Here is a 27371-nt window from a genome sequence, read left to right as displayed (position 1 = left end):
AGCCAGACGCCAGTGGTTCCACTCACTAGGTGACCCCAGGCAAGACCGCAAGGGTTCCCTGCCATATCCTCAGGGCATAGCACCTATGGGTGCTCAGTAGCATCTACTACTCCACAGGCATAACTGGGTGGAGGTGGTAGTATGCGAACTCACAAAAGCAAATGAGGCTGGGCCACAGAGCCATGGCAGAGGTTTTGGCGTAACTGCTCCTTGGCCCTCTAAATGAAAATCCTACCACCACAAGCCCTTCCCACCTCCGCACCTTTCCAAAACCCATGCTGGGTCCTGAGGCCCCCCTCTGGTCATCCGGTAGGGCCCAATGAGACCCTCAGGTCACTGAGGAGCACTGACTTGCCAGGGTTACCCAGGCAGTGGGAGGCAGAACAAGGGCTAGAACCCAGGATTCCTGCTTCCTGCTCAGGGCACCTCCCCTTCCCCCACAGCACCTGCCAAGGACAAAGAGCTCCTGTATGTGGTACACAGCAGGTCTGAGGTAGGTTGAGCTCAGGGCCCGGTAAACCAGTCCAGAAGTAGGGAAAGGTCTGTGTAGGTTCATGGCGGAGAGAAGTGAGGCCCAAGCACAGGCCTGAACCCCTGATCTCAGGGCTGGCCTGCCCAAGTCATGGCTTAGCCGCTGCTCAGCCTCCTCAGCTGTGCTGGATGAAGTGAAGCAGGAGCTGGGGCAGCTAAGGGGAGGCAAGCCCCTGCTCTGGGTCTGGGGCCCACTGCATGCCCTGGCTGGAGAGAAGACAGAATGTACTCCAGCACCTTCCTATTCAAAGTGGAACCTGGCATGATCTGGGTCGTGGAATCGAGCCCTGCATCGGGCTCTCTGCTCGGCGGGGAGCCTGCTTCTCCCTCTGCCTGCCGCTCCCCCTGCTCGTGCTCTCTCTCTCTCTCTCTCTCTGTTCAAATAAATAAAATCTAAAAAAAAAAAAAAGAAAAGAAAGAAAAGTGGGACCTGGGAGCTGTTTAGAAATGCAAGATCTGGAGCTGTTTAGAAATGCAAGATCTGGGGCTCCAGACTGGATCTACCAAATCAAAATCGGCATTTTTAACAAGATCCTCAGCCAAAGTCTCAGGAAGGGCCAGTCTGGGGCAGGGAAGGAGGTAGGGCGAGGTGCTGGGGACCTCCACCTTCTGCTAGGCAGGGAATAAAAGATAATGCAGGGAAGGGCATCAGACATCGCTTCATGTGACCAGTTCCTAGAGCAGACAGGAACCCCGAGGCCAGCAGCTTGAGGAGCTCTTAAGGAAAGGGCTCGCTGTCTAGCCCCTGCTCTGGGTCAGGGCCAGCCGACTGCTTCCACTCGGCATACGGAGTTCTCCTGCTTGGAGAGGGGCCGCATGGTAATTCCACACTGGTGGCATATCTCCCATTGAAACCACTGAAAAGACACATTCTTGCTAATGCCTAATCCAAATCCATCTGCTATGCTGATTAGCGGTCTCTCGCAATTAGATACGGTCAGAGCGCAGGAAGGTGTTCGACCCTCACCCTATTGACCAGACAGGAAGAAGGGGCCTAAGGAACTTGCACCAGCTTCATGGCAAGCGACCAGCACTGGGCTTTTTCGGCACTGCCCAGCCTGTTCTCACTGTGCCTTACTCCAACCACCACCCACAGCCCGCTCCACAACAAAGTAGGAAACATCAAGTCCACTGAGGCATGACAGGTGTTTCTGTGGAAGTCAGAGTGAGAGGCTGCCTAGAAGGGAGCCCAGGGGGAAGCTGCCACTCTGCGTTCCTCATGCCTGGCCCACTCGGCTGCCTCCGGGCCAGACTGTCCCAACCTGGCTGACCGCAGAGCCCGGCCCCGGAGCTGGCCTGTCCATGATGCTGAACCCCAGCCCCAGGGGAAGCCCCGTATAGACCTGAGAGATGTCGAGCCATTGCTCCTCTGCCCAGAAAACCCCTCCTTGCTGTGCCCACCTGATGAGACCCTGACAATGAGACGAGGCAGCTCATCCTTCGAAACCCAGAAAGGGTAAGCCTTTGGAGAGAGGTCGTCATTCTTTCTCTGGGATTATAAACTCTAAAGCCCGTGCAAATCTGGAATGGTCAGAAGCATGGAGAGAACCTGTCTGGAATGAAGTCAGGAGAGGCCCACAGAACAGAGAAATAAGGGAGAGAAAAGAAGGGGGTCCCTCTGGATCCCACAGCCCCTCACCTTGTCCTAGCTGCTGATTACACATCCATTCTCCCATGATGGAGCCAGGCCCGGGTCTGATCCACATCTGGCTTTCCAGTAGCCTGCCAGGGCCTGGCCCAGAGCAAACACCAAGAAGGTTTGCTGAGTGGGAGGAAGAGCAGGTCTCTGCTCTGGCTGTTCCTCAGGCCCCCCAGCTCCTTCTCTTCACAGCTAGGTGACAGCTGTGCCACGCACATGACCCACACAGCACTTTCATGGGCACCTGGATTCCTCACCAGGCCCGTGAGCTTGGCACCATCACTCCCATTTTGAGGGTGATAAAAAAAAGTGACAGGGTCAAGGTCACTTGGCCAGAGGGTCGCAGAGTTGGACTCAGTTCAGGCCCAACCTCCAGGCTTGGATTCTGTTCCCAGGCCGCCGGTCCCCCCAAGTTCCTTCTCTCTTCTCCCCAAAACAAAGTAGGGGGAAGCTGGGAGGGGACCGTGTTCAGGGGCAGGCATCTCATGGAGCAGGTGGAGTGGCAGCATGCCTCGACATTTCAGTCCCAGTTCTGCCACCGACACCTGTGTGACCTTGGCCACGTCACTTTGCCTCCCTGGGCTTTGGTTCCCCAATCTATACCGTGAGGGTAGGGAGGATGAATTCTATAATCTCCTCGACTGTTGGACTCTGGTGTCCGCTCTCCTGGGGACACGACCTAGAGGCTCACCACCCAGCCACAGCCCCGGGACGGTTGCCCAGCTGATGGGAAGTGAGGTTCAGCTGGGTACCTGCAGGTCACAAGCCAGCCCTGACCTCCCAGCTGTCAGCACCTCCTCCCGCCAGGCTGTGGCAGAAGCAGGTGTGGATGCCACACGGCCGCCACCTTCACACTTAGTCTGGCTGTCCCCAAGTCTCAGGTGGGCCTGCAGGGAGCCTCAGCATCTAGCCGCGTCTCGTCTGCCCACACCACCCTCCCCTGGCCTCCCGTGGGGCAGAGCACCCTCCACGCCCTCTCAGCACCTCTCAGTCCCACTGGCCACCCTCCTCTGCCAGTGTCTCCTGGGCGCCAGGGCTCACACCGGTGCATCTATGTGCCCAGGTGAGAGCAGGTGCTCAGACAGGGTTACGCGTGAACAGACAGACCCATGAGCCACAGAGGCAGTGGGAGGCCTTGGTGTCCGAGTCAGACTGAGCAGCCTGACAGGAAGGCCCCTGGCACCCTCACTGAGGACCTTGGCCGGGGTCAGGGTGGGGGAGAGAGCCTCTCTTGCCCTCCCTGAGCATGAGTTTCCCACTGTGATGAGAACAAACCCACTACCGACACGTCTTTTCTTCGTGGAGGGAGACAAGACAGGCCATACAGTCGCTTCACTAGTCCTGTGAAGAAATGTCCCCAACAGCTCATTCAAGCGGCTGCTCCCAGGCACCCCCTATCTCACCACTTACTTTACACAGCTCACGTACTCCTAGATTTGTGGAGGGCAGAGCGAGTGGGGCTACCAGAGAAGCCCAGAGCAGTTCTCTTATCCCCAGAAAGGAAGGCCCCCCCCATCTATCTGGGGCCTCAGGGTCCCACAGCACTCCCCAGGAAGACAGACAAGGTAGGGATGGGCAACCCCATTTCACAGAGATGGAAACTGAGGTGAGGTGAAGCCAAAAGAGGTTAAACCAGTCGCTTGAGGTCAGGGTACCAGGGAGCTAGGACTCAAGGCTGGAATTTGGGCTCGGCATCCCTCACCATTCCCGTGATGCCAAACCGTTGAGGGCTGGTCCCCACTATGCAAGCCAACGCACACCCAGACTTCAGGAACATACCCCTGCCTAAAGGAGGGCCACCTGCTTGGCCCCAAACCATGCCCCAAGTCTACCGGGGACATTCTCCCACGGACTGGCTGTGCAAGGGACGTGACCCTCCCACCCGCAAGCTCTCACAAGTTGGGCGGCAGCCGCCAAGGCTAAGCCAGAGCTGCCTGTAGCAGTGGGGACCAAACACCCCTCAGGCCCAGAGCTGAGGCTGGGGTGGCGGTGGGAATGGCTGTGTGAACACCTTCTTGCCCATCATCTGATAGCAGAGTGACCAGGGAGGCCACACCCAGGCTGATGAAACCAGGGTTTCCTGGGCTTCCTCTTCCACATGCCTGAGGGGGGCTGGGTCTGAGCTCTAATCCCCTTAATCTGAGGAAAGCCTCTCAGCCAGCTCTGCCCCCCCACATGGCTCTGTGACCCAGGGAAGTCACCCAGCCTCCCTCAGGCTCCGTGTCCTCATCTGTAAAATGAGGAGAATCATCCCCCCCTCACAGGGTTGCTGGGATGATGAAGTGAAAAAAGAACAATGCGTGTGAGGTACATTCGGCATTTGTTAGGTGACCAGACGGTAGCTACCACCATCGCTTCTACCACAGACCACAATGGCAAGGGATAGAAGTGAGCAAACACAAAGTTCGTCAGGAAGCGCACGGCCCTGAGGTGGTGCGCGATGAGCAGAGGGGGCAGAGCAAGGGTGCTGGCAGGGGAGGGCCCGAGGGGGCGGCGAGGCCTCAGCCGGGCCTCGGAGACAAGATCTGGGGGGTGAAGGGAAGGAAAGCAGGCTCTGTGACTGGGGGCAGCTGTGGGAATAAAGGCTCAGAGGCAGTTATAAAGGGCTGCCCTAACGACCCAGGAATGGGGGTTCACATTTACCAAAAACGGAAGCTGAAAAAAGCTGGCAAGGACCTGAGGAGCCAAAGGTGGCCTCCTGGAAAAGGTAGGCGGGGACAGAGACCAGGCTTGAAGCCTGGGGCACTTAGGGGGTGCCAGGGTACTAGGCACCGGGGGCACAGCAGTGAACACAGCAGATAAAGTCTCACATGTTCGGGGGCTTGAATCCCGCTCAGGGAGAGATAAAGCACCCACACGTAAATGTGCGACATAATGCCAGATGAGAGCCCTAACGAAAGATAATTTGGGGTGATGAGCTAGAGAAGGGGCAGGAGGATCCTCTGACCTGTGGAGAGGAGGCACTGAGCGAGGCCGGCCTCCCTGAGGAGGCAGGCGCACACACGAATGGCCATAGGTCAGGCCGTGGGATGGCCCCCCGCTGCTTCCTCCACTCACCTTCACTCCTGGCACCAGGGGAGGGGGCATGCCAGCCTGGAAAAGGTACAGAGGACAGGAGGCTAGGCGTCAGGAGACCCTGGCCTCTAATCGGCAGCAAGTGTAGCCTTGGTGAGTCACTTCCTGTGCAAGCCTCAGTTTCCTCATCCGTGCAGTGGAGCTAATACCCTCCTTGCCAGATTTTTGCGAGACTTAAATGAGATGAGGTAGAGGCAAGAGCTTCATAAAAAGTAAAGAGCTGCGTGAATGCTAAGTAATTATCAAGTGAGCCTTGGTTTCCTCTCCTGCCTAATGGGCGTAACAACCCCTGCCCCGCCTGGAAGCAGAGGCGTTGGCATCAGCATGCCTGGGATTCAACCCCTGGCTCTGAGTCTGGCCTGCTGTGAGACCCTGAGAGCCGCTGCTCTGCCTGAGACTCAGTGTCCTCCTTAGTTATAATCCAGGATTGCCGTGAGGAATCTAAACAATGCATAAAAAAGGGGACAAAGAGGGTCTGGCACATCTGATAGAGGACTAGGAAGATGCCAGTGAGGTCACAGAGATGCGACTAGCCCCCAGGGGCTTCTTGAGGAGGGAAGTCATCTTGCTCATGTCCTCAGCCCCAAGGGTGTCACACCTGGGCCCACCTGGACCTAAGCTCTGCCCTCAGACATCAGCTGCCGAGCGGACAGTGAGGAAGGTGCCCCAAACTACTCCAAACGGCTGGGTACAAGTCTGCATAGAGGCAGGGAGATGGACATACTGACCCCTGGCAGACCCTTCTAGCCCCAGGGAGGTCCAAGAAGCTAAGCCAAGTGCTTAACAGGTGCCAGAGACAAGTTCTCTTCTATGGCGCCCCACGAGCACCTTTCAGCAGGAATCATACGTGTGGTGATGGAAGGCCAGTCAAGGCTCTGGGGGGACATGCCTCTGGATTTTAGAGTCCCAGTCCATGCCTGGGCTCCTGGAAGCCTTGCACACAAAGCACCTCACCACCTGCTCAGCCAGATACTCCTTCCTTCCAGGAAAACTCTCCGCACTCTCGGCCCTGCCTGCAGTGCCCCCAGCTAGAGTCCTATCACCTTCAGGTACAATCTGGTCAGTCGTTCAACTCACACTTGGTTGACACCTGCCAGGCACTGAGCGCTGACCCCTCAAAGACTTTCCTCAACCTTCCTGACTGACTTCCTCAGGGAAGCCTACCTCACCCCTATACTCAGCAGTTCTCATTAGAGGAAAGAATGTGCATTTGTTTGCAGGGACTGCATCTTGTTCATCTGGGTCCCTGTGCCCAGCATGGGGTCAGGCACAGGGCAGGTGCTCGGTCAAGTGTTTCCTGAATGACTGGATGCTGGAGGGGACTACAATGCATAGACAGGGTCCAGACACCACAGAGATAGGCCCAGTCCACAGCTGACTGACCTGGGCCACGACAGATGGTCAAATGGAGCTTTCTGGGAAATCAGGAGGGATGGGTCTCCTCCAGCTAGACAGGCTGGGGTTAAAGGCAGGGGCAACAGTGGAAGGCTCCAGAGTGAGAGAGAGAAGGATGGAGCCCAAACACTACCATTCATTCAACAAGTGCTTTCTAAGTACCCTTTCCACATCAGGCCAGGTGCTGCAGACCTAGGGTGAGAGCTGCCCGACCCTGCTTCTCCTCTGCTTCTTGGGCACCTGCTGGAGGCTGAGCTCTGCCTCTAGGCAGCAGCCCCCAGCTATGGCTGGGGAGACCAGGCTGTGAACAATTAGGCCCAGAGGGTAAGTCAGGACGGGGGGACCTGGGGGGGGGCCCCAACGTGATCTGGAGGTTGTTCTCACAGATGCCCTCCTGGATGAAGTAATGGGCCAGGTGAGGTGAAAATAATGAGTAGGGGTTAGCCAGGCGACAGGAGGGAGGGGCAGGGGCAGGACCCCAGGTGCTGGAGTCCTGCAAATGGCATTTGCAAAGGCCTGGAAGGAAGAGAGGGCACACACTGGAGGAATCAACTGCAAGTAGTTCAGCCAGGCTGGAGCATAGCGGCTGTGTGAGTGGGTGAGTCTAGTTGAGAAAGTGGGTAGGGAGCCATGAAGGACTGGGAACGTCAGGCCAGGGAGTCCTGGGCTCCATCCCAGAGGTCGAGAACACTGCCACCCACCCCTCCCATTCCCTTCACCAGCTTCACATGATGCCTCCGGGCCCCTTGGCAACAAGCCGGCCATTCACCTGGTCCCAGTGCACTGGTGAGTTCTTTCCTGGGAAGACTAATAGTCTCCCCTGTGAGGGGTAAGTGTCCTTAAAGCAGGGCCAGTTAGGACATCTGGCCCAAAGGGGAAGCCAACACACAGCCGTGGTAGGCATGCTGGCTGTGAAGCTCCTGGCTTGGCCATCAGGACGGTGTGGGGGGGGGGGGGGCGGCTGCTCAGTGGATCCCTGCTTGTTTGTCTTCCGGGTCTCCTGTGTAGGGTCTTGTCAGGGAGCTAGGCGTCCTCAGTATCCACAGGTAGGCTGGGACCCTGGGTCTCCCCCTTCCCTCTTTTCGTCTCAGACTCCCGAACCCTGGAGGTGATTGCTGAGGACCCCAATGGCCCACTTTCCCCACCCCCACATTCTGGCACATTAAAAAATAGCTACTGAAGTAGGAGGAGTTGCCATGGCAACACCACCAGCTTGTGGGTATGTCACCGAGGAGTCTCCAAATAGACCCTTATCATAATCCATGAGCAAGTGTGGGGAGCTAGGCTCTTCTGGGGTACTCACCTGGGCCCCAAGCAGGACATGAGCCCATTTTCACGAAGATAAGCAGAGAACGGGAATGAGGAAGAGGTTGGGCCCCAGGTTCCCAGGGCAGTCAGGGACAGGACTGACATCCCATTTCGGCAGCAGAGCTGGAATGAACCCGAGAGGACCAGCTCTTCCAGCTCTCCTCTCCTTGGGCTGACATCCCAAGAGGGCAGGGTCTTGCCAAGGTTACATGGGAAGGAGATGCAGTTAGGCTCCTGGCCCTTTACTCCGGACTCTTAAATCTGCTCTACTAATAAAAGGAATTCATGTTTCCTGCGTCTATTGATTTGCCCAAAGGGTTTGTGGGTTTAGCTTCCTTGGGTCTGCACCATAACCTGGGCAGCTACTCCTATCATGCTGTTGCCCATTTTACAGATGAGGAGACTGAGAGGAAAGAAGGGGCAGTGGTTTCCGAGGTTACAGAGCAGTTCAGGGATGGCACAGGGGCTCGACACACCCCAGATCTGACTCCTAGCCCCAGGCCCTCAGCTCTGCCAACAGCAGCTCCATCCCAGGGAGACCCTAGAAATGGTGGAGGCCAAGAAGCTCTCAGTGCACCTTTCTTAGGAGCCCCCAATCCCCATCCCCCTGCCAATGATTACAGGTGAGCCACCCAGGGCCTGGATATGGCATCCTCTGTCTCCCTTGTCTCTGCCTCTCGGCACACCAGGGCCTCAGCCCACGTTCATCGCTCAGGGGCCCTGTAGGCAAACTGCCCATCCCACCCAAATCTCATGCCTCTGTTGATACTGTTCCCCGTACCTGAATGTTCTCACCTGCCTTGCTAATACCTATTCATCTTTCAGTATCCAGATTGAATGCTGCCTCTTCCAGAAAGCCTTCCCTGACCCCAACCAAGATGATTGAGCTGTCCCACGTTCACCTTCAGGCCTCCACAGCTCCCCATGCTTCCTTCCCTGGCACTGTGTACATCCCCCTCAAAGGCAGGGACCAGGGCGGATCGACCCAGGGGCAGTACAGAGCCTAACACACAGAAAGTGCTCCAGCAGCAAACCAAAAGGCCCACACCCCAAGTCCCCATCACGGCAAAGCCTTCCTGGATGCATCAGAGCGGAGGCCGCCACTCTCCACAGTGTTGGGAGCCTGCTTGCGTGTGTCACACAGGATGAACGACAAGGATGAACTTGAGTGTCACAAGTTAGTTTATAAAGCACTTTCCATGCATGTTCGCTCAAACCCTCACATTCTTGAGAGTTTGAGATTTCCGATCCGGTTTTCCATATGGGGGAGTGAGATTCCCAGAGGGTAAGTGAGCCACCCAGCCATGTCCCAGAGGGAAGGGAGGGCTGCCATCCTGGCTCTCTGGCTTCTAAAGCTCTGGAAGTGATGAGGGGGACCACGGAGAGCCCAGCGCCCCCCCCACTCGGCACTCTGCCTGGGAGCCAGACCCTCACGAGATGGAGGGTGTCTCTGCAGCAGGGAAGAGCTGCAGCCCCGCCACCCAGCACAAGCAGGCACAGAGGAGGCCTGAGGAAGGACTGAGGAATCACACTGAAGCTAAAAGCAGGACTTCCTCCCAAGAGGAACAGGACAGCTCTCAGGAGGGCTGAGGTTCCATTAATGATTCACTCATTCAACAAATATTTACCGAGCACCTACTACATGCCATACATTATACGAGATACCAGGGACATAGCACTGAGAACGACAAGGTCCCTGCTCCCAAGGGGCTGACAATCTTATGGGAAAGACAATTACTAAACAGGTAAGGCCACATGATAATTTAATAAATAAATTATTATTTATTTATGTTTATGTTTATGAGAAGGGCTATAAACAATAAAACAAGATGTGGCAATTAGGGGGCAGTTCTACACATGGCACGGTCAGAAAAGGTCTCTGAAAGGAGACTGAAGGATCCAAAGTAGCCATGTGAAGATCTGGACAGAGGGACAGCATGTGCAAAGGGCCCAAGGTAGGACAGAACTGGTGGCAATATTCGCTGGAGGAACAGGAAGACCAGTGGCAGTTCTAGAGCACAGCATGGCAGGAGATGAGGTTGTGAGGTGGTGGGGGCTGCTCATGGCGGGGGCTTCATGGCCTCCTGGAAGAGTTTGGAAGGTCTGACCCATGATGAGGGGAAACTGGTAGTTCATCACCTGGCAGCAGAGCTCTGGGGTGGTGTCTCTACCCATCAGGGCAGCTGGGAGAGCTTCTGCAAAAAAGCTTGGGAAGGAGTGATCTACCATCCCATCCTGGAGACTGGGAGCAACCTCTACTCATTCAGAGTAAGTCGCTGAGTGTCTACAATAGCCAGAGCCCTGTGCTCAGCCCTTCACCCCCTCTCTTGGTTAAGGAGGCAAGCCACAGACTAGGAGATGGATCTGGGTTCTGACCCTGGCTTTGATAACTCTGAACCAGTCCCTTCTCTCTGGGGCCCTCAGTGCTCCCTAGGTAACATGGCAGCTGGGCCTGACCCAGCACTAACAGATAGCTATGATTTTATGACTAATTGCTGCTAAATTTGAGGTGGGAGGCTGGGGTGAGGCAGGATTTCCACATTGGCTACTGAGTCACCCAGCCTGCCAATCAAATATTACTCTCGGCCCTCCTTTTACAGCACAGAAGAACCGTTGGTAGCAGAGATAACCCCAAAGTGGCCTCTGTGCAGGTAGGGAAAGGATGCAGGGGAAGGGAGACAGGGAACAGGAGAGTGACATTTCTATCCTATGATTTAGGACGGGGTTAGGTGACTATCACCCCACAGTTCCAGAGTTTCCCAACAATCTAGCCTCTTAAGTTTCACTCCCTACCAAGCTCCTGCTTGTATACCTCCAGTAATGGGGAGCTCCATCCCTACCCACTCCAGGATTTCTCCATTACATCAAAACCTGCCTTCTGTAATCCCACCCCTTGTTTTTTGGAGACACAGAGAACCAATGAATCAGCTCAGAATTTTACTAGAGTTGCCATCATTTTGTTCTGGGTCTTGTGCTAAACCCGGAGGATCTAGGCAGGCGTCAGAGGGCTCTGACCTGAAGAGCCTCTGGTCCAGGGGCAAAGGCAGAGATGCAAACGTGACTAACTCTGCAGCCTCCACCCCAGGCATAGGATAGTCCTTCAGAGATCAGAAGTTACCAACACAGACTCCCACCTCCCCCAGCAGACACCCACCTAGCCATAGCCATGCTCCCACAGCTGGCTTTCTCTTTTGGCCAAGAAACCAGTCACCAAGGTATCTATTTCAATCTCTCACCCAACACAGGACTTCCTTTCACAGAATCCATGGTCTCTCCTTTGAATATTGCCACTGACAAGGTGTTCACCACCTCGCAACAGTGGACACTTATCCACAGAGACAAACCAGGCCACTGAGGAGTGTCTTCAAAGACCAAGGATGTAAGAAGCCGGTCTAATGGAGATGTCTAGATAACATAAAATCTGCTTCAGCACCCTCCCCTACCCCACCCAGTCTTTCGTCAAAGTAGATCCAGAGAGCTGACACGTGACTGGTTTGCATTTCATACCAGCCCATGATGGAATTCCTTGCAGCCAGTTAAAAAAAAAAAAAAAAAAAGAGGGGCGCCTGGGTGGCTCAGGTCATGATCCCACGGTCCTGGGATGGAGCCCCGCGTCGGGCTCCCTGCTCCGCAGGAAGCCTGCTTCTCCCTCTCCCGCTCCCCCTGCTTGTGTTCCCTCGCTCGCTGTCTCTCTCTGTCAAATAAATAAATAAAATCTTAAAAAAAAAAAAAAGGAAACAAAAAGTTCTTAAGATCTGAAAACAACATCGGGAAATGCTCCTGATAGGATATTAAGTGACTTGGTCAAAATCATTCACTAAAAGTCCTGAAATACAAACTAGAGGTCAAAAACATGAGAGTCAACAGCTCCTGAAAGATAGAGCTCACAGCCTGCGGACATCAGAGGCGAGGGAAGGGGATCTCCGGGAAGGACTACCGCAGAGAGCATCCCTATCCTGTTCCCTGAAGACAAAAGCATATTTAAAAGCATGAACATGGGTGAGTCCCTTCCTTCCCTTGTTATGGGCATCAAAGGGTACAATGAACAGAAAAGCACTCTTAAGTGAGAGAGGAGGCTGTCGTAGGCTATTGGGCCGGATACATGGGGCAGCTCAGGCTGCTTGCCTCCAAAATGGCAACAGCAGCTCGATATCTCTCCAAGGGCAATGAGCAGCACTCCAAGGGCAATGCCAATGCCCAGGACCCAGTTAAACTGTGATACAGCTCCACGGTGGTTACTTGGCAGCCACTAGAACATTATAAGTGATTCTGAGCAAGAGAGGAAATCCTCAGAGAAACCAGGATTCGGAACTATAGCTGTAGCATGACCTCAACTTTATATAATGCGAATAAATAAAATTGAAAGACATATACTAACACAGCACTAGGAGGCTATTTTTGGATAGTTGAGGACCCAGCAATTGTTATTTTCTTCCTGTTTTTCTCTATTTTTCAAAATTCCAATAATCAGTGTTTTATTTTTATAATGAAGGTGGGTAGAGTAGGCGACTGTCAGTTACTGAAGAAAAAATGATAAGAGAGGTTCAGCAAGCAGAATAAAGACTGAGAAGGAGGGAGGGAAACTTCAAGACACACACAAACCTAGCACAGCTGTGACTGACTTCCCAGGGTCTCCCTTGGCCAAGGCATCTGTCAAGGAAACCTCAAGAAGGTCATGCCTCTTCCCATCAATTCCTCCAACTATAAGTGAATATCTGTATATTCACCAAGGGCCTCAGTTCCACACTGGTGGAAGAGGGGCCTGGGCCACATGGAGGGCACCTGGGGTCTTCCGCCCCACCTTCTAAGGGTGTGGCGCTGAGCTGCTGCCGCGTGGGCCCCCTGAGCCTGGGCTCGAGGATGGGAGGAGGGCAGAGTACTGTGTGGGCACACCTGTCCCAGCCAGGCATGTTCCCGGCTGGTGGCTGTTTCAGGGGATTGCAAAACCCTGCCACTCTGCCCCATCCAGTCTCTCAGGGCTTGGCTCCACCTGGTGAGAAGAGAGGGGAGGGAACTGCCAGGGGCCACTACCCCCCCTTGCTCTGGGTTGGGGAGGGCTTGTTAAATATCAACCTCATCTAACAGATGGGGAAAACAAGCTGGGGGAAGGAAAGCGATGTAACAGAGGTGACAAAAACGGATCAAGTGCCAGAGTGGAGCATGAACTCAGCCTTGACTACGACGCTGCCTGCATCTGCCGAGGTCCCCAGGATCCTTCCCTCTTCCCAGACCTAGATGCGCGGCGTGGGGCACGCTTTCAGAAAAGAAAAGAAAGGGCTTGGGACCTCAACCTGCACGCTGGCCAGTTCTCCAGCAACGTACCCTCGTACCCTCGTTGTAAGAACACACTCCTGCCTGCCTTAGAGCCCTGTCACGTCCTTTCGCGAAAACCCCCTGCGGCTTCCCAGCCCGGGATGAAAGCCGCGGAGGCCCTGCAGAACCCCCCACCCCTGCGCCCCGGCCCACCGCCGCCCCCCACCCCCAGCGGGGCAGCCCGGGCCCCCGCTCACCTCGCAGGACCCCGGAGTAGGCGGCTATGAGAGTCTTCATGCTGAAGCCGCTGCAGCTCACGGCCCCGCGGGAAGCCGGCTCGCCCCGCACCCCTGGCCCATGCCCCGGCCGCCGGGGCCAGGGCTTCGCGCCGAGCTCGGGGGCCGGGGTTGGGGGGACGGCGCTGACGCTGGGGCGGCTACGGCGCGGGGAGCTGGAGGCGCACCGCCCGTCGCGGCGCGAGCAGCAGCCGAAAGCGGGCCGTCGGCGGCGGCCACTGCGCTCGGCGCTCGCAGCGCGGCGCTTTATCACCTCACAACCCGGCGGCCCGACGCGGGCTGGGGCGGGGCCGGCCGTTCCACCCCGCCCGCCCCTCGTCCCCCACGGGAGCCCGAGCGCCGGGCGGCGCGGGCGGGGCGGGCGGGCGCGGGCTCCGGGGCTCCCCGCGGGACGCGCGCCGGGGCCGGGCCGCTGCTCCCCCCGCGCCCTCGGCCGCTGCCCGCCGGGGGCCCGTGGCTCCTGGGCCCGGATGCAGAGCACGTGCAGCCGGCGGAGAGCCTTAGCGGGTGTGTCTGCCCGCAGCGGGGCCTGCGCTTGGCTAAGATGCTAAGGTCCCGCCTCGGGTCGCTGGTGCCGGGATTCGTTAGGGTAGGCCTGGGCTCCCAAGCTGCCTCTACCTTTCCGTCTGGTTATCAAGAAAGCCCACAGAGCATCTCTCCACTAAGTGCCGCGGACCCAGCTCAGCCAGCCCCCCCGTCCCTGCCCGTGGGGTGCTCACGTGGTTGAGGGGTGAGGGTCCAGGACGCAGGAGACAGCCACACACAGATGCTGTTGGCAGTGCCGGGACAGGAATCAGAGGAGAGAGGCCCCTGCCTCCGCTGGGGCTGGACGCACTTCCCGGAGGGGTTTATGCACAGCAGCTTTGCACTCAGAGCTGGAGTCTGATTCTGGCCCTGCCTTCCTTGAACCTCTGTTTCCGTATCTGTAAAATGGGAATAATAATAACCATCATCATTTGTGTGAAATGCTTTGAAAACTAAATGAGCTAAGATACAAAACAAAACAAAACAAAAGCCTAGCATAGTGCCAGGCACATTTTTCAAAATTATGTTCCTTGCCCATTGATGAGTGGTTTTGCAGATGGAGTCTGTGGGCGCAAGGCAGAAGGACAGACATGATGTCTTAAACTGGGAAGGTTAAGAGGAGATGGCATTTGCCACTGGACCGGGGATGATCAGTACATTTCCGCCAGGCTGAGAGGAAGGAGAAGGGCATTCAGGCAGAGGCCACAGCATGGGTGAAGGCCTGGAGGTGAGACCCCAGAGCACCCTGGAGTGGCTGGAAGAGGGATGCAGGCAGGGGAGGAGTAGAGAACAAGGCTGCACAGATGGACAGGGACCAGATCTGAAGGGCCTTGTAATCCTGCGGAGAAACTTGGACTTCATCCCCTGGGGGATGGACCAAAGGAGGGGTGTGAAGAGCAGGGCACCTTGATTAGATTGGAGGGTTAGAAAGAGCAGGTGGGTTGCTGGTAGGGAGGTGGGGCTTGAGGACTAGGGCAATAACATGTGGCTTCAGTTTGACCCTTCACACATACATGGCAGCTTTCTTTGTCCTGGGACTGTGGTCTCCTGCATGAGGAGAGAGCAGGGGGGACTCACACTAGGCACTGACTTCTCCTGGCCCCCTCCCCTCACCTCCCAACGTCCCTACATTCCCGGCTTTAATGGTCTGCCCTGTTCCTCCTGCAGGTACGTGAGCAGGATGGCTCTGGGACCCGAGCCACATTTTCTTTATCTTCTCCCTATCCAGCCCCTGGGTGCTTTGACCAAACCAGGGATAGAGAGGCCAAGTCAAGCTGCCAAGCAGGAGTTGACCGGGGTGGGCTTCACCAAAGATGGCATGTCCCACCGCCCCCGCCCCCGGTCGCCAGTGTTGTGTTGCTATTGGGAATTACAGGTGCTGCTTTGTAGTTTGTGGGGGTTGGACACTTGCACACCTGAGACTCCTTACCATGACAGCAGCCTTGGCCCTTCTGCACGTGGCCAGCCCACAAGGCAGAGAGCTCACTTGTCTTAAGAGAGGCCCGGGGCAAAAAGCAAACATAAACATTTACCAAGTACCCTGCTCTATGCCAGGCTCTATTCTGTGTGCACGTACCCAATCCTCACAGCTGCCCTGCAAGGGGTGATTATCACCGCACTTTGCAAGGGAGGTACAGAGAGGCAAAGTGATTTGCCAAGGATTACAAAGTGAGGAAGTAGTAAAGCTGGGATTGACATTCAAGCCTTCCTGAACTTTCAGCCCATGTGCCTTCCCTGACTCACAAGGTTGGGGAGAGGAACAGGCCCCAATACTGGAACTACTTGACAAGAGCAAATTCCCATTCATTCCCTCCTTTAAACTTCCGCCATAGCCCTGAGAGATTATTCCCATTTTGTAGTTGGGAAAACTGAGGTTCAGAGAGTCAAAGAGCTTGCCAGATGTCAGTGGTGAGGCTGGGGTTTGAACCAGTTCTCATGCCCAAGCCTAGGGCTTGTCTGGGTCAAACTCATTCCCAATGCTCAGCTCACCCAAAGGGTGGGTCAGGAGAGCCTGGCATGGCCTTGTGGTCCAGAAGCTCACCTACCTCCTCCTTCCTCATCCAGGAATTTGCTTGGCACCCTTACTGGGACTGCTTCCCTTCCCTCCAAGCCCCCAAGTGTCCTCCTTCTGAGTGACTTTACCACATGCTGCTTGGTCATCAAGAGCCAGATGGTGTATAGTCTTAGGTACCAGGCTAAGGGGTCTGGACTTTATCCTCAGAGCAATGGGGAGCTATAAAGGGTATTAGCAGGGGTGACATATGATCAGTTTTGTGCTCTAGAAAGATCATTGTCCAAACAAGAACACGTTCAGCTGTCACCTCCGTAGCATCCTTCTTGATTACCTATGGCCTGTATCAGCCAGGGTCCCTGAGGGAGACAACATCTCCGGAATTGGGTAACTTGAGGCAACTTTAATACAAAAACTTTGCAAAAATATAGGCAGGATATAGAGAAAACTCAAGGGGTGGTGCAGTACTCCAAGGCTAGTAACACGGGGGGGGGGGGGGGTGTGCGGCCTGAAGGTCCAAAGGGAGGAAGCCAAGCAGAGGGGAACAGACCACCCATGGTGACCTGGCAGAGTCACACTCTGTCCCTCCCTCCAGTCTTCTGCCGGGCTTCCCATTGGCCAGAGGGTAAGGAAGCCCAATAACGTAGTTCATACAGAGAACTGAGGAAGTGAGCAGGATAGAGAAAGGTAGAGAGTGGGCCTAGGACAGTAAATGGAAGGTACACAGCACGTGGCCCCTAGGAGGACCCTCTCTCAGCTCTGTGTGCCCATCAGATCTCCGGCTTCTCTCTGTCAGAGCGCCTCTACTCTTAATGTTTACAAAGCTGTCCTGCCCAGGAGAGGCTACTTGAGGGTAAAGGTGGAATCAGAGGGCTCTCTGGGTCCCAGTGCCCAATGCTGGGCCTGGCCCACGGGAGGGATTTGGGTAATACTGGATGGAAGAAGGGAAGGGAGGGAGGGAACGTAGAGATGAAGATAACACAGCCCGCACTAAAGTGATAGCAGAGCCAAAGGTAAGAAAAAGAAGGTTGAAGAAAAGCTGAGGTCTTAGAATTTCCAGGTTTTGGTGACATGGACATAGGGCTCAAGGCCCACAGGGGTGATCGAAGATGACTTCAGGTTTCAAACCTCCCAGCTCTAAGGCCAGGCATTGGGGGGAATGGGTAGTAGCCTTTGGCCGTAACTTATGTGACAGGTCTGGCCAGCTGGAGAGGAGCAGGGCTGAGACCCTTGGGAACAAGCCATCAGCACAACCCCAGCCCCATTTTAAAATGCTCTGTTGCAATGTGTACTGAAAGTTCCCCTTGCATCATTCTGTCTGCAAGGTTCTTACTCAATTTCCCCTAAGACCGTCACCCTGCAGGAAAAGGGGGCAAACCTTATTTTGCACAGAGAGCTCCTGGTGCATTCGGTCTGGCCCACCTTTGCCGAGACCCTCCTAGCCCAGTGCTGGCCCAGGATGCCGTCCCTGCTCTCCAGGAGCCTGCATGCTGAGGGAAAAAGCAGACATGTTAAAACAAAAACAAAAAAAAAAACCATGACTATATGTGAGGATGTATGTTAACTAGACTTACTGTGGTGATCGTTTTGCAATATATACATATAGCAGATCATCTTGTACACCTGAAACTAATGATGTATCTCAATTATGTTTTTAAAAAGACCATTACTATTCAGCAGTTGTTTTCTCAGCTTTCTTTAGCAGTGCAACCTTTTCTTCAAATCCAGCCTTGTTCAGAAGCCCATGAGGTGACAACAGACGACGGGGCCGCTCTGGTTCGGCAAGGGTGGCCCCAGGATTCCACATGGTCATCTTCTCACTTGGGCAGCCCCCACACTCCAGTCTCCAGGGCTCTGGGAATGCAGCTGGAAACTCAGTGCAGAGTAGGGAGTGCTGGGACAAGGGACTTGACCCACCGAGGATGGCAAGGCTCATGTTCCCCGCACCAGGAGCAAAGTGCGGCTCTTAGAGAGCTGGGACCTGGTCACATCCATCTCACTGAGCAGGTCTGCTAATGGATCGTTTTTAGAGTAACTATAATAATGCCACCTGTTAATGTCGCTTACTGTGTTTGGGCCCCAGTTTCCCTGCACTCCATCCAAATGGGAATAAAAGTACCTCCTTCCTAGGATGGTAAGGACTAAAATAATGAACATAAAGTGCCCAGCACAGAGCCTAGCATATAGTATCAGACAAATGTTATCAATAGAAGTACTATGATTGACACTAAGAATTGGGAGGACAGGTTTACCTGGAAATGGGGCAACCTGTCCGAAAGCCTATGAATGAACATAATGGAGGAGGGGAGAGTGAAATACCCAGAGAAACCAGCGAAACCGGAGGGCACTAGAGAAAACAAACAGGCACCTCAGCGTGACCAAGGGTCCTGGAAGAAGCAGAGGCCCAGTCAAAGGAGACTAGAAACGTGTGTGAGGATCATGTTCAGCTAAAGAAGCACTGGGAGACTGGAGCGGGCTGGAGTGGTTTAGATTTTTCCAAAAAGACAAGAGGCAGGTTTCATGAACTACAGCAGGTAGTAACCAGTGCTAAACTTGAATGAGCATTTACTCACCACCAGTTACTATTCTAGCTACTTTACATGTGTGGATTTGTTTCAGCCTCATGACAGCCCTACGGAGTAAACACTACTATAATTAGCCCCATTTTATGGATGAAGAAATTTAGGCACAAAGGGGTTAAAAAAAAAATTGTCCAGGGGGCGCCTGGGTGGCTCAGCTGGTTAAGCGACTGCCTTCGGCTCAGGTCCTGATCCTGGAGTCCCGGGATCGAGTCCCGCATCAGGCTCCCTGCTTGGCGGGGAGTCTGCTTCTCACTCTGACCCTCTTCCCTCTCATGCTCTCTATCTCTCATTCTCTCTGTCTCTCAAATAAATAAATAAATAAAATCTTTAAAAAAAAAAATTGTCCAGGGCCACACAGCTAAGAAGTGGCAGAGCCAGGATTTAAACTGATGTAGTCTGGTTCCAGAGCCTAGGCTTTAGAGTAGCTGCAAAATCCTGGCCCTTTCTCGGGTCAACGGAATATACTGCCTATTTTAAAAAGCTGTTTGGTGTCCCTTGAGAGAAGGAGGCATTGGTTATCAGGAACTATTGCTGAGTCACCTAGAGGGAGTGGTATTAAAGTACCAGTTCCCTTTCCGATGGCCTTACTAGGTTCCCAAGCTGGCCTAGGTGCAGGCCCATGGCGCTCAGCATAGTTCTTGAGTGTGCAGGGTGACCAGCAGGCACTCATGGGCCCTGCTAGGGAGGAATAGCTGTCTCAAACAGAAGCTCATCCTAGAGTGAGGGGTCCTGGTGACTCTAGGCTCCATTCCCAGCCTGGCCTTGTGGAGTTTTTTCAGTCAGCAACCTATACAAGGATTTTGACACAAGGCATGAAGGAGACACAAAGAAGGACAGGAAAACATATTTTATATGAGATAACCAAGACTAACATTAGATTTAGATGAGATAACCAACCTAAAAGCCTGCAGAAGAGTGTTGAATCTCTCCTTAAAAGAAATATAAAGTGAGGCACTGGATAGATGTGTTTCAGCCTCTTTAGTATCTTTGGCCTCCCCCAGGCTTTGGGTATGATGGGTTGTGAAACGGAGTAGGGTTGAAATTTTTGATCAGGCTGACCCTCTGTGGAAGAATGCATATCTAAAAACATACACACACACACCTCCACTCTCAATAAGCACAACAAAGTGCTCTCCATCTCTGCTGGGCCATGCCACCTTCCTTTGCAGGGACAGCCATACTGGCCTCTTCACTGGTCCCCTGTCTCCATCCTTGCGTTCCACGCTGACCCCCAGCATGATTTTTGGAACACGCAATCCAACCATTCTCACCTGTGGCTCCCATAGCTTTAGGATAAGACCCAAGCTCCTTAACTTGGCATTCAAAGTCTCATGTGATCCTGCCCCTACTACCCTCTCCAGCCTTCCTTCATGCCTCTCTCTGATATGGATTCAGCTCTCTGGTCACAACAGGTCACTTGCTGTGTCCTTGAATGTGCTTTCCCCCTCTGGATCTTTGCTCACACTGTGCTCTGGAACCGAGGTGCCCTTCTCCCTTCTTGAACTGAAGAGTGTCTCCTTTTCTGCACCCTGCCCATCCTTCCTATCTTTATACATCTTCCTCCAAGAAGCCTTCTCTACAACCAAACACACTTTTTGTTGTTGTTGTTGTTGTTGCTGTTGTTTGTTTAACTTTCACTTGAACTTTAACACTGGGACCTGGGCTAGGAATATGGAGGTATATAGGGCAGGGTCCTGCCTTCTGGAGGTTCACAGCTTGGAGAAGTACATAGTTTGGAGAAGCCTACATTTTGGAGAAACAGTTTGTATAATTTATCTGTCTAGATTCCTCCCTCTCCCATCTGACTGTAGGCAAAGACAAAGCTGATTCAAAGATCCCAGCACCTAGCATGAGACTGGTATAGTGAAGACATCAGAAAAGAATGTATCGACTTCCTCAAGGGTAAGGAGTGGATCTTATTCATTTCATTGCCCACTCCCTGCTTCTGCAATCACATGCACTCTTGGGACCTGGAAAATACAGTGTGGGATTCTGTATTACATCTCATGTCACCCAGAATAAATTTTGTCATCATTCATTCATTCATTTATTCATTCATTCAATACATTTTTCACGTACATACTCTTTGCCAGAACTGTGCAGGTATTAGAGATATAATGGTGAGGAGAAATCAGACCCAGTCCCAACCCTCCTGGAACTTTTGAAGTTCAAGGTCAAATTGACAAGAGGAAGTACAGTCCTCATTGGAGTTTTCAGGGAAGGGGCCTTTTAGTGAAGAGACCAGAGATTGAAATGAATTTAGCCCTGTCCTTGTGTATAACACTGAATATGCAACCTTCAGAACCCTGAAGATATGAGTTCACAGCAAGCTTAAAATAAAAATGAAGAAACTGAGGCTTAGAGAGGTGATAGTGAGAAAAAGGGCTGAGTCTGGTATCCTAATTGATCTGATGCCAAAGCCCTCACTTGTTCTAATTCACCTGGGCCTGGATGGAAGGGACAAAGGGAGGAAGGGAGAGAGGGAGAAAGAGAGAAGCTGAGCTACCCCTTCAGTCCTGTATTGGGATGGTGCTGTGGAGGTGGCTTGGGCAGGAAGGTTAGACAAAATCTGGGGGTTTTCCAGCACTGCCATTGGGCAATCCCCAGAATTCAGTCATGGTTGTCCCTTCCCGTGTACCCAGTGTTGAGAAAGAGGTTCAGGCCTGAAAATAAATTCAGGGGAATTTGAACCAGGGCAGCTAGCCCAGTGTGGCCTCTGCCAGGCTAATGCTTTGAGCTTGGAGGATTGTTCTCTACAGCAGTTTGGACATTCTGTGGTCTGAAATTCCCTTCTTGTCTACACAAGGCTCCGGATTATGCCAGGCACAGATAGGGGTAGAAATGGCTTGGTTACTCCATCAGGACATCTCAACTGAGATATCAAATATACTGGCACACAGTTGTTCATAATATTTACTCATTGTCCTTTTAATATTTACAGGATCTGTAGTGATGTCTCTTTTTCATTCTTAATATTGGCAATTTTTTCTTTATCTTTTTCTCTTGACCAGTTTGACTAGAGGTTTATTGATCTTATTTATTTTTCCAATAACAATCTTTGGTTTCAGATATTTTCTCTGTTTTCAATTTCATTATTTCTGCTCTTTATTATTTCCTTCCTTTGGCTTGCTTTGAATATAATTTTTTTCTTAAGCTTAGATTATTGATTCCAAGCCTTTCTTGTTTGCTAACATAAGTATTTAATGCTATAAATTTCCCTTTATGAACTACTCTAGCTACATGCCATAAATTTTGATATGTTGTGTTTTCATTTCCATTCAGTTCAAAATATTTTTAAAATTTCCTTTGTACTTTCTTCTTGATCCATTGTTTATTTAGAAGTGTGTTGTTTCCAAATATTTGGGGACCTTTTCAGATATCTTTTTGTTATTGATTAATAATTGGATTCCATTTTTATTAGAAAACATACTTCATGTGATTCTAATTCTTTTAAGGTGTCGAGGTTTTTTTCAGGGGCAGAATATGGTAAAATGGTCTGTCTTGGCAAATCTCTTTTTCTCCCCCCAAATCTTTAATGTACATTGGAAATGAGTGTTTATTCTGCTGATGTTGTGTAGAGTGTTCTGTAAAGATCAGGTCAAGCTGTTTGATATTGTTATTTGGGTTTTCTAAATCCTTGTGATTTTCTGTCTACTATTTCTGGTAATATTCCTTGTTCTGAAATCTACTTTGCCTGATATTAATATAGCCACCAACTTTCTTTTGATTAGTGTTTGATTAGTGTTTGCATGGTATAACTTATTCCATCCCTTTTTAACCTATATGTTTTTATATTTAAAGTGAAGTCCTTACCATACAGATGGTCAACAGACACTTGAAAAGATGCCCAACATCACTCATCATCAGGGGAATGCAAATCAAAACCACAATAAGATATCACCTTCCACCTGTCAGAAAGGTTAAAATAAAAAAGACAAGAAATAACAAGTGTTGGTGAGGATGTGGAGAAAAAGGAACCCATGTATACTGTTGGTGGGACTGTAAATTGATATAGCCACTGTGGAAAACAGTATGGAGGTTCCTCAAAAATTAAAAATAAAAATACTATATGATCAAATCATTGCACTACTGGGTATTTACCCAAAGAATATGAAAACACTAATTTGAAAAGATACATGCAACCCTATGTTTATTGCAGCATTAACAGTAGCCAAGATATGGAAGCAACCTAAGTGTCCACCAATAAACAAATGGATAAGGAAGATGTGGTATATATAATCAATGGACTATTATTACTCAGTCATAAAAAAGGATGACATCGTGCCATTTGCAACAACATGGATTGACCTAAAGGGTGTTATAAACGGTGTAAAATAAGTCAGACTGAGAAAGCCAAATGCCATATGATTTCACTCAGATGTGGAATCTAAAAAAAAAAAAAGAAGAATAAATAACAAAAAGCAGAATCAGAGCTCTATATTCAAAGAACAAACATGGTTGCCAGAGGGGTGGGAAGATGGGCAAAATGGGTGAAGGGGAGCGGGAGATACCGGCTTCCAGTTATGGAATGAGTAAGTCACGGGAATAAAAGGCACACCATAAGGAATACAGTCAGTGGTATTGTAATAGTGCTGTAGGGGGACAGGTGGCAGCTACATTTGTGGGGAGCACAGCATAATGTATAAACTTGTCCAGTCACTATGTGGTATGCCTGGAACTCCAGCAACAGTGTGTGTCAGCTACCCTCAAAAATAAATCAATGAAGTGAGGTTCTTAAAATAATAAATAAATAAGAGTGAGGGTCTTATAGACAGCATATAATTGAGTCTTAAAAAAAAAAACCAACAACCCCGTTTGACAATCTCTGCCTTTTAATTGGGTGTTTAACAAGATCGTTCACCATTTATATAATCATCGATATGGCTGGATTTAAATGTACCACCTCACTAGTTTTCTATTTTTTTTTTTTAAGATTTTATTTATTTGACAGAGAGAGACACAATGAGAGAGAGAACACAAGCAGGGGGAGTGGGAGAGGGAGAAGCAGGCTTCCCCCCGAGCAGGGAGCCCGATGCGGGGCTCGATCCCAGGACCCTGGGGTCATGACCTGAGCTGAAGGCAGATGCTTAACAGCTAAGCCACCCAGGTGCCCCACTAGTTTTCTATTTTTGAGATCTAATCCTCTATCTCCTTTTTTCTCTTTTCAAGCCTTATTTTGGATTAATTTAGTATTTTATTAAAATTCCTTTAGATTCTACTACTGAGTTATTGATTAGAACACCTTAAAAAGTTTTTAGTGGTCGATTTGGGGTTCACAATATACATCTTGAACTTAAGTCTACCTTTGAAGAACAACGTACCATCTCGTGTACAGGTGAACGAGCCTTATAATAGTATACTTCCATTTCCGTGCTCCTATTCTGTGTGCTAGTTTTGTTATACACTTTATTTCTACAGATGTTATAAATTCTATATGTTGTGACTCTTTTTGCTTTGGATAATCAATTACCTTTTAAAGTGATTAAAAATAAGAATAAAGCTTTTTGTATTTACCTTCTTTTTTTGTTGTTTGTTTTACAATTTCCTTCAGTCTTCATTGTGTAAATCCAGGTTTCCACCTGCTGTGGAATGCACTCTGCCTAAAGAATTTCCTTCAGCATTACTTGTGGTGCAGGTCTACAATGTCGTCTCTCAGAGACTTTAAAATAACTGTGATTATTAAGTGGAGGATCAAGAGGAGACAAGAGACAACTTGTAGAAACAGATAGGGGATTTTAGCACAGAGATAACACTATAAAAAAGAAGAATCGGGGTTACCTGCATGGCTCAGTCGGTTGAGTGTTGGACATTTGGTTTCTGCTCAGGTCACGATCTCTGGGTTGTGGGATCGAGCCCCACATTGGGATCCAGGGTCAGCGCAGAGTCTGCTTCTCTCCTTCTCCCTCTGCCCCCCTCCACCTGCTTGCACTCCGTCTCTCTCTTTCTCTAAAATAAATAAAACTTTTTTTTTTAAAAAGATTATTTATTTATTTATTTGACAGAGAGATAGAGAGAGAGAGCACAAGTAGGCACAGCAGCATCAAACTGGAAACAACCAGGAAAGAACCAGTGAACTTGAATCTAGGCAGTGGAAATTATCCAAAATGAACCATAAAGAGAAAAAAGAATGTGGGTAGGGAGGAGAGAACACAGCATCCAAGAACTCTGGGACAGTATCAGAAGGTCAAAAGATGCATATAATTGGAATTTCAGAAAGAAAAAGGAGAGAGAGGGGAAGGAAGAGAAAATATTCAGAGAGATAATGGCTGAGTCTTTTGCCAATTTAATGAAAGATAACAAATCACAGATGCAAGAATTCCAGAGAATCTCAAGCAGAACAAATGTAAAGCACATACACACCTAGATATATAGATCAACTACCGAAAACCAAAAGTAGAAAGTAAATGTTTAAAAAAATAATAAAAAATAAAGAAAAAAAGAAAGTAAATGTTAAGGGCAGCCAGAAAAAAAAATGAAATATTATATAAAAAGGGACAAAACCCTGTAGTTGCCAGGGCAACTGGAGGGAAGGGAGAACACAGAGTTTCTGTTTGGGGGTTGAAAAAGTTCTGGGAACTAGATAGTGGTGTTGGTTATGCAACACTGTGGGTGTACTTAATGCCACTAAATAGTAGGCTGTAAAATGGCTACAATGGGGGGGGCACACGGGTGGCTCAGTCATTTAAGCTTCTGACTCTTGATTTTTGGCTCAGATCATGACCTCGGGGTCGTGAGACTGAGCCCACGTTGGGCTCCATGCTGGGTGTGGACCCTGCTTAAGATTCTCTCTCTTCCTCTCCCTTTGCCACACCTTCTCTAAAAAAGTAATAATAATAAATAAATAAAATGGTTACAATGGTAAATTTTATGTTATGTGTATTTTATCACAATTAATTTTTTAAAAAAAGAAACCCTCCACCCTTCAGCTCTCACTCCCCAATCCCCCATCCCTCTCAACCCTAAGCAACCATTCCTCTATTTTCTATCTCTATATATTTGCCTCTTCTGGACATTTCATATAAATGGAACCATGTAATATGGGATCCTTTGTGTTTGGCTTCTTTCACTTGGCATGTTTTCAAGGATCATCCTTGCTAAAGATAAAGTGTTTGTGTTCCTCCAAAATTCTTATATTAAAAACCTAATGCCCAAGGTGATGGTAGTAGGTGGAATTTGGGGGAGGTGATTAAGTTATGAGGGTGGAGCCCTCATTGGGATTAATGTCCTTATAAAAGAGACCCCAGAGAACTAGCTGCTCCCTTCTACCATGTGAGGACACAGCGAGAAGCCATTGGTCTGCAACCTGGAAGGGGCCTCTCACCGGAACCCGATCAACACTGACACCCTAATCTTGGACCAGCCTCCAGAACTGTGAGAAAGAAACTTGCTGTTTATAAGTTAGCCAGTCTGTGGTATTTTGTTGTGCAGCCTGAATGGATTAAGACAGTCCTTGTGCCAGTATCGGTATTTTTTATAGTCAAATAATATTCCATTGTATGAGTACTGCACTTTGTTTATCCATTCATTAGTTGATATGGGTGTATGGGTTATTTTCACCCTATGGCTATTATGGATCATGCTGCTACCGCCATCAACATTCAGGTACAAATTTTTGCATAAACATGCTTTCCTTTCTCTTGGTCCATACCCAGGAGTGGGACTGCTGAGTCCAATGCTAACTCTATTTAACTTTCTCAAGAACACCCAGACTGTTTTGCAGAGTGCCTGGACTATCTTCCATCCCCACCAGTAGTAGTATTTGAGGGCTCCAATCTCTCTACATCCTCACCAACACTTGTTATTTTCTGACTACTTGATTTTAGCCTCTCTAGGGGGTGTGAAGGGGTACCTCACTGTGATTTTGATTTGCATTTTCCTGATGACAAGGGATGTCGAGCATCTTTCCACATGTTTGTTGGCCATTTCTATTCTTCTCTGGAGAAATGTCTATTCACATCCTTTGCCCTTAGTCCTTTAATTGGGTTATCTTCTTATTGAGCTGAAAGAGTTCCTTATAGATATTATATATTATGGATACCAGTCTCTTATAAGATATATGCTGTGAATATTTTCTCCCATTCTTTGGGTTGACTGTTCAGTTTCTTTATAGTGACCTTTCAAACACAAATTTAAAAATGTGGATGAAGTCTTTCCCAGTTTCCCATAGTCCCTGTGTTCCTGTGCCATGGGGGGGAGGGGGGCAACTCTCTCCATGCTCTTGTGTCCCTGAGTGATACACTGCTGTTGGCTTGTTACTCTATGCTAGGGTCACAGTGGGTTCAGTGAGTTCTCTATTATGAGGGTTCAGCTGCGTCTTGAGCAGGCCCTGTACACCTTGGTCTGGGGGGGGAGGGGAGGGTTATCTCAGCATTCCTGAGCCTCTTCCCCATGGCAACTATCTGTTGCGTTGTATCTGTGGTTGGTCTTGTAGGGGAAATACCAGTGGTAGCCCACCTCTGCTTGGTATCATTGCAGGATCCTAGGCTAGAGACATTTCCTGTCTGTCTTCCAGGGGAGACAAGTTTTTCTATCTTTTCTCTAAAACCAGTGGATCTTGGCCTGTGTCCTAGGGGCAGCAAGAAGGTTTTTCCTAACCCTCCTCCAAGAGTCAGATGAAGTTTACTTCTACTCTTTGCCCAGAGGCAATGTATTTTTACCTAGACTCTGGGAACAAAATGATTTCTGTCCCTTCCCTAGAGGCTTAGGTTTTTGCTTGGTCAGAAGGGAGTCAGAACAAGGGATTGAGGGTTTTTTTT

At 50.5% G+C, this 27371-nt stretch overlaps 1 protein-coding gene and 1 long non-coding RNA gene across 2 annotated transcripts in view; both read right to left on the bottom strand.

The window, feature by feature from the left end:
- Positions 1–13719, bottom strand: part of DGAT2 (diacylglycerol O-acyltransferase 2) — a 30812-nt gene extending 17093 nt beyond the window's left edge. Inside the window, exon 1 of the mRNA XM_028115831.2 lies at positions 13459–13719. Coding sequence (XP_027971632.1) covers positions 13459–13498 — 40 coding nt within the window. The 5' untranslated portion in view covers positions 13499–13719. The remainder of the gene's footprint in view (positions 1–13458) is intronic.
- A 503-nt stretch (positions 13720–14222) lies between these two features.
- Positions 14223–25059, bottom strand: LOC148162663 (uncharacterized). The gene is made up of 6 exons (XR_015766672.1): positions 24976–25059; positions 24394–24561; positions 24130–24274; positions 22429–22523; positions 17412–17523; positions 14223–14420 (listed from the first exon to the last, which is right to left on the bottom strand). It is a non-coding gene; the product is annotated as an uncharacterized LOC148162663 (long non-coding RNA).
- Positions 25060–27371: the final 2312 nt, after the last annotated feature.

The sequence above is a fragment of the Eumetopias jubatus genome, unplaced genomic scaffold (assembly GCF_037043125.1).
Source record: "Eumetopias jubatus isolate StellerSeaLion01/CBP00866 unplaced genomic scaffold, mEumJub1_p1.0 scaffold_13, whole genome shotgun sequence".
Lineage (NCBI taxonomy): Eukaryota > Metazoa > Chordata > Mammalia > Carnivora > Otariidae > Eumetopias > Eumetopias jubatus.
This window is presented reverse-complemented; position numbering and strand designations above follow the sequence as displayed.